The sequence below is a fragment of the Sinocyclocheilus rhinocerous genome, unplaced genomic scaffold (assembly GCF_001515625.1).
Source record: "Sinocyclocheilus rhinocerous isolate Xijiao unplaced genomic scaffold, SAMN03320098_v1.1 scaffold2782, whole genome shotgun sequence".
In the NCBI taxonomy this organism is placed as follows: Eukaryota; Metazoa; Chordata; class Actinopteri; order Cypriniformes; family Cyprinidae; genus Sinocyclocheilus; species Sinocyclocheilus rhinocerous.
In genome coordinates, this window is record NW_015631009.1 from 196,521 (window position 1) to 204,012 (window position 7,492).

Sequence of the window (7,492 nt, forward strand, 5' to 3'; positions counted from 1 at the left end):
TCCCCCTGCTCCAGCAGGAGGAGGAGAAATTCCGGGCGAAGGAGGGCATCCATGAGGGAAACACAACGGAAACAAAAACACAGAGAAAAACGAGAAAACAAACAGAGGGAAAAACACGGAGGTAACTGTTATTGGTCGGTTCTTCTGTCACAATCTGTGATGGCGAGGAACGATGGAGACGGGGAATAAATGAAACAGTCTTTAATCCATGGAACACAGGGTACATAAACACTGGAGACAGCAGGAAACACATCAACGTAACGAGTAGAACTGACAGAGACAGACTGCACAGACTAGGACTTAAATACCCGCGGTGCAGCTTTCTCCCTCGTGACGGGCATTGTTGCAGGCACCTGGTCTGACGGCTTGGGCTCTACTTCCGGGGCGATCCTCCGCTCAGTATTGCGCTGGCTCGTAGATCGTGGCGGGAATTAGCTCTCCGTCATCGGTGGGCTCGGGCTTTAGCTCCACATGGTGGGGAGATGGTGGCTGGGCTCTGGGTCCGGAGTGGATCTGGCGAGATCATCCTCGGGAAGGAAACACATGAACATAACAAGTAGAACCGACAGACTGCACAGACTAGGACTTAAATACAGGGGATGATTGGGGAAACACAGGTGTATGGGATGACTAATCAACTAATTAACAAAACGAGGACAGGAACATGACCAAATAAGGGAACAGAAACAGGGGCAAAACATGACACAGACAGTCCATGATCCTGACAGTTATGTTAGTGAAACGTGGAATAGATAATTAACATGAATTACAGAATGTGTTTGTATTTGGTTGACCAGCTAGTTTTAATGACAGTAGCACTCAAGCTAATCTCCACAAGTTTGTGCAAAACCTGATGATTCTTGTTTCCCTGCATGAGCTGAGTATATTTAAGGAAGCAAGGAAATCTGAACATTTGTGCAAAGGTGTTCAGATGGTCAATGTCACACATTTTCGTGCAGCGAATGCAGAATCTTGCATATTTCTCTTCATATCCTGTTTTTTTACATTTTTCAAAATTCTGATTTCAGTGCCAGCTTTTCAATGTGGTTTCAGACCCCACTATATGTTTTCTATTATAAACTCACATAAATACTGACTTGTGTAAGATTTTAAATTTGGATTCTCAATCGCGTCTTATCCTTTCATTGTCTCTCCCTCCTTAGGAAAGCTCAGAGGCGTATAAGTGTCCTGAAGCAACAGGTTGAAGACTCTTTAGAGAAAGAGCTCATCGCTCATCAGTACCTTACCAACATTGTCACACTTGCTGAAAGAACCACCCATGAAAGAGACCAGCTCATGCACATGGTACTTTTACAGAAACTCACACACATGCTGTGCGAGCTGCCAACTGTTTACATCTCCATATGTCTTGATCTCTGCTTCTTGTTAGTTCTGCTCTGTGCTCTTCTTCACCAGACAACTTAGGTAACATAAGATGGTTACAGAGGTCATAGCTGTGCTTTTCATTAATGTGCCGATTGGAAATAATCATCCCTGAGAACTGTTCCTACACCCGATCAAGTTGTTTTTATTGAAAGTATTAAAAAGATTAAAGAATATTGGAATAATTAATGTTCTAGTTACCCATACGGAGGCAACCTTATCATTGCACCTCTACCAATAAAAAAGTATTTAATAACTGTACACATGACAGAATGAAGTCATAGGCAGCAGATCAGTTAGGCCCCAATTACTATTTTATGAAAGGTTCATACTATCCCACATCACAAATGCCCAATTCCTCGTACTTTATTTTAACTTACAAAGCATGTTTTAGCCGAGGACACACCATATTCCCTAAATTAATCTGCCTTAAGAGTTTACATTCAAACCCTGCATCGAATCATTTCACATAGCAACTTTTGTGTTTGAGGCAGAGCCTTAAGCTTGGGGATTATGAAAGTTTAATACTCCTCTTTTTCCAAGCAGTGAGCCTCACTGCTGCTCGGGGAAATGTTTGTACTCAACAGAATGTTAGTACCCATAAATCTAGTCAAACTTTTAAAGATTTGCTCTGCTGCTCTTGCTTTGCTGTTTTCCCACTTTTATCAAAGTAACTGACAACTCTCACTCTCTCTCTCTCTCTCTCTCTCTCTCTCTCTCTCTCCTTGCTCTTGTCCCTACAACTTCTCTTTAATGATGACTATCCTCAATGTCCCTCTTTTTCCTCAATCTGCTTCCCTGTAGTTGTGTAACCCTTCCTGTTCCCTTTCTCCATCCTCAGGCTTCATCTCTAGAGAAAGACAAGCAGGGCATCCTCACACGCATCATAGAAAGCACTGTCAGCCTGGGAAAACTTCAAGAAAAAGTAAAGGTGAGGCCTGCAATTCACAGACTGCCAAAGCAGTGAGTCGAAAGGCTTTGTTTGTTGAGGTTCAGATTCTAGATTCTAGAAAAATTAAGAAAGGAATGGTTCTCAACCATAAGGCCAGGGCCCAATAAAGGGGTCTCAGAAAACCTCCAAGGTGGCCTCAAGATGAATTAAAGTTATATAAAATAAGACAAAATAAGTATTAAGATAAGGCAATCCAACTAAATATCAAGACAACAACTTACTTTTTACACCCTTGTATTAGGCAGCCTAATTTAAAAAAATTTGATAACTTCATGAGCTTTACATACATTACACAATAATCATTTACCCAGTTCTATCAAGCTCTAAAATATTTTATCGGTTAGAAATTGTAAGTAAAAGATATTTTAAAAATCCTTATCCGGTAGTTCACCAACAACTGGAAAAGTCATGGGGCATTTGAATATTGTGGACACTGGGGCCTTTGGAGTCAAAATGGCTGAAAACCACTGAATGAGAGGATTCACAAACACAAAAGTACAGATATACAGTAGTACACTCACAAGTTACACTTCATTTTAAGGTGACACTGTTACAGTGTAATTACACAAAAAGTACTACGTAATAATAACTATACATACTGTAGGGTTAAGGTTAGGGTTTGGTTTAGGTTTAGCTGCTTGTAATTATGCATAATTTACTACTAGTTATTACTATAGTACATTGTGACGAGTGGGGGCGGGGCCGAGAGCCGTGGGACAATGTAACAAAGTTCGTAGTCACGGGAAGAAGGAGACGGGAACCGGTGAACATTTAAACAAAACTTTAATAAAATAAACAAACACAAAATGAAAGTAAAGCGGCAGCCCCTCGCAGACGACTGCCGCACACAAAACACAAAATAAAGTCCAGGCCTGGTCCTCTCTCGTCTTTCACTGTCGTAACTCCTCCTTTTATACTTCCGGAGCTCCTCCGTGGGACTCGAGACCGGTGAGTGGTGCAGGTGTCGCTCATTATCAATTACTCCACCGGCGTCGCTCCGTTCTCACGGCTCTCGGCCCCGCCCCCACTCGTCACATACATGTAATGTGTACTGTAAGTACGTCACCTTAAAATAAAGTGTTACCCACTCAGACACCAACCTTGAGGTATGTTTGTATGAAGAGCATGCTGAGGGGCAGGAATTAGTTTTTAGCATTGATTGCTTTCCTTAACATGATTATGAAAGATTCAACAAGGAGACAGAGAGAATCTAAGACACACACACACACAGAGAATGCACACATACACACAGCCTAATTAAATGACCTTGCCTGTCTGACATATCCAATAAGAGGTCAATCCAGACACACAAGCCCCCCACACTCAGCAGATCTATAATTAACATTTCAAATGGAGGGTTGTTTCAGTTGCAGAGTGAATGTTTCCCTCTCTCCTTTGTATCCATTTGGATAGACCTCCTTGTGATTGGACGGCACAGAATGAAAGTGTCAGTCTATATTTGGGATATTTCCCTTGAGTGAGATCCGCTACCTGTTTATTTCTACTGCGATGGACAAAAGAGTCTAAAGTAATTTTTTAAGCCGCAAGGATGAGTTCTATGCCATAGACATTCAGATAGTGCCTATGGCCTATGACCTATATAGAGGCCCAGAGGCCCTGCTTTTTTCAGCACTTTGTTTTTCAGATTTAGCAAAATGAAACACTGTAAAATTTGAGCTATTTTGGTAGCAGGCAGAATAAGGAGACTGGACAAAATGTGTAATAAATAATCAAACAATGGTCAAGAAGATGTCCTTATAACTTTGTGAATAACAGGCCTAAATCTGTGTAGCTTTGTGAACTTCTCCGTGTTATGGAGGGAAGAATTTAGTGCCACATTAAAGCTGTTTTGGTATGCTGTTGATTTATGAGACTGTGTATGAATATTCTGTAAAGCATTTTTCACTGGCAGCAAGTGGCACAACTAGATTGTTCCCATTGTAATGAACAAAGCTCTTTACAATAAGCATGCTACGTTGTGTTGTTGATTACAGTGGGATTGCTATAGTGTTGTTGTGTCATGGTGCACTGCTCATTTACAATGTAGACCCAGTGTAACACTAGCAGTTGAGAAAGAAACAGTGTGTCTGAGACCTCTGCATTCTAAACCAGAAAATGAATGCAAGTAATTTTTATCTTATACTTCTGCAACCGAATACCTGTCTGTTGGTGCCGTGATTGTTTGTGAACTGTTTTATTAGTTTTAAAGTTGCTGTGCAGACCACTGAGCTGTGATATTGCATGGATTAGATTATTTTCTGTACCACTGGTTGGTCTCATCACAGACGAACAGATTGACAGTCGTTACATCTGTCCTGAAGTGCTCTCTTTTCCCCTCTTATTTTCATTCTCTTTTCCATTCCTTCTGCTTTTTTTCCCCATTCCTTTTCCACTCTTCTTCAGATGTCTCTTCAGCTAAATATTTAGCACATACTAATATACACCAATATTCACTTCTCGTCAATTTTCTCTTAATTACCATCTGCTTTTACATCACATTTTTAAATTTTTACATTTTACAGCATTTTCACGTGCTCCTGCGGTTCTTGAGTTCAACTCGATGATCTGCTCACAGCAGTTAACAGACCACTGCAGGGTAAGATTGTCAGTGAATAACAAGATAAATCTTAATCGGTTTCCCTTATGGCTTCAGAAGACTGATGCATGAGTCATGGACTACTTTTATTATAGAATTTTTATTTTTGGGTGAATTATCCCTCTAATAATGCAGTGTATGTTTTTGGGACCCCTATGATTCTCTGTTGCACTTCCTGCTTTCTTTCTTTTTTCTTCTTTATTTCCTGTCACATTTTCCGTCTCGTTTTTCCCACCTTTTCTTCTTTTCCCCCTGTTGTGTTCTCTCCCTACTTTCCTCCACCCTCCACCCCTCTCTTTCGTTCTCTATCTCTCCTCCACTCTCTCTGTTTGTCTCTCGCTCTTCGCTCTTCATTTTTGAGGATAAAGTGCACACAGTTACAATAGATAGCATGTCTCTACGATTCAGTATCCTGAGAGTTGTTCTTGTGTCTGTGTTTGTATGAGTATTTGTGAGCCACAGTGAGAGGACAGGGTACCGTGTGTGCTTTTCTGCGCAAGTGTTCTGGCATGGTTCCTTCCCAAAGGGTCAGAATGGCATTCTTCTTACCACCCAACTAAACAAACTGCCATAAGCTGCTGTTCTTCTGTTTCTGCTCTAGACACTCACATACATACACTCACAAAAGCATGAGGTATATATGGTCATTCATATATTATCATGTGGTCCATTTGCAGCTCTGTATTGGGCACAGGCAATGGTAGACAGCTGAGAAATATGCTGATAACCCTTTTTCTTGCGTCCATTTATATACATATATTTGCTTTTGCATAAGTCCTGCAGTTATGATTTACCACATGTGTCCTTCTAGAGTTTTCCTACATTCTTGCAGATGGCTGAATAATAGATGAACTGTAGGTGATTTATGGGTTATGAGCAGGCCAATCTGCAGATTTTTCCTAATTTTCTGAACCATTGTTTGGGGAAAATCAGTTAAATTCAGATGGATTTAAACAAGGTAAAATGTGATGGAGTACAGTTGATGTCCCTTTACACCAGGGGTTCATAAATGTGTGTCAGTTGAACCCCTTTGATGACCTAAAGTAATTATTTGAGGTAACCTTTATTTATTTATTTATTTATTTTTAAAATAATGATAATCTTTCAAAATATACAGAATTTTACAGCATCTTTGTATGTTTAGTATGAAATATTTTTGTTAATATTCATACTTTTATTACAATTTTAAGAAAACCATTTTTATTTATGGTGGCAAATATATTTATTTATAAAATACATATTCCACCTGGAATTAGCTGAATTACTTGCGTTCTAGTGACCTATTTCAGCAGCAGGAGGGCTTTCTGTTTCCAGCATGTGAGCTCTGTTCTGTGCACACAGAAAAGTTCACATGCTTCCTTCATTCCATCCTGATGCAAGCTGTCTCTATAGTAACAGCAGGAACACAGGAGATTGGCAGACTTGAGTCTTCATGGCTCCTGAGAGCTCTGACAGTATTTGTGCAAAGCTACAGTCTGTTTTGCTACTTAATATATTTTATATGTACAGTGGGCATAGAAAAGAATCACCCCCCTTTAAAATAATCACATTTTGTTGCTTTGCAGCCTAAAATCAAGACGGACAGTTTTTGTTTTATCCAGCTGTATTTACTCAGTGCAACTTGTAACATCCAAGTGAAATATATAACACCAACATGTCAGAAAGAAATAAATAAAAAAATAAAATTACTGAATCACTGAGTTGGAAAAAGGATCACCCCCTTGCGTCAGTATTTTGTTGAACCATCTTTTGCTTTAATTATAGCCTTTAGTCTGTTGGGATATGTCTCTACTAAGTTTACGCATCTAGACTTCGAAATATTTGCCCACTCTTCTTTGCAGAACTGCTCAAGTTCAGTTAAATTTGATGGTGACTGTTTGTGGACTGCAGTCTTCAAGTCATTCCACAGATGTGTGTGCATGCCTGAGAACAGATGGAAGTAATCACTTCTTTTCTTGTCACTTCAAAAAGAATAAAATATGGCCCTAGTGAAATCAGACAGCAATTTAAACATTTACAATATAATGGAAATTGAAGTCTTATACATGATCATAGAGAGGGAGGAAGAAAGGAAAAAAGAAAAAGAGAGAGAGCCTAAAACAGGGCCATTGCAGGCATTGTGTTCTTTGGGGTTATTTTTGAGTCTCTTGCTCTCTCCTGTGCTCTCTCAGGCTGAAGTGATGTGATAGATTGCATGAGATGGTGTGCGTGATCTTTTAAGAAAATAGATGAGCTTCATACATGGGCTACCGAGAAGAAAAGTGTTTTTGTGGTAGTGTGTTTCAGCATATGAATGGCTGTAAGAGTCATTTATATTTTACTTATTCTTACTGCACCTTTTTCAAGTGATATCAACCAGTCATAACACCATTTAAACCTAAAGGACAGTCCTCCCTTTATAATCTTGTTCAGTTTTTCATTAGATCTTGCATGTCAAATTTTTTATTCTGTTTATTATTTAAAAAAAAATTTTTTACAATACTAATTACTTGATAATACAAAAAAAAAAACATTTATATATATATATATATATATATATAATTTTTTAAGGTTTTTTAAAT

At 39.1% G+C, this 7,492-nt stretch overlaps 1 protein-coding gene across 12 annotated transcripts in view; it reads left to right on the forward strand.

Moving 5' to 3' along the window:
• LOC107741035 (centrosomal protein of 89 kDa-like) overlaps positions 1 to 7,492 on the forward strand; it is a 78,090-nt gene that overhangs the window by 34,258 nt on the left and 36,340 nt on the right. For 8 of the 12 annotated variants that reach the window (XR_001640151.1, XM_016553614.1, XM_016553608.1 and 5 more), the window contains 2 exons: positions 1,164 to 1,305; positions 2,225 to 2,314. Coding sequence is in view for 10 of the 12 variants with exons in the window: in XM_016553614.1 (XP_016409100.1) it covers positions 1,164 to 1,305; positions 2,225 to 2,314 (232 nt within the window). In the remaining 2 variants the exon portion in view is untranslated. Of the gene's footprint in view, positions 1 to 1,163; positions 1,306 to 2,187; positions 2,315 to 7,492 lie in introns of all 12 variants that reach the window. The other 4 variants (XR_001640150.1, XM_016553613.1, XM_016553616.1 and 1 more) reach the window with 1 other exon arrangement.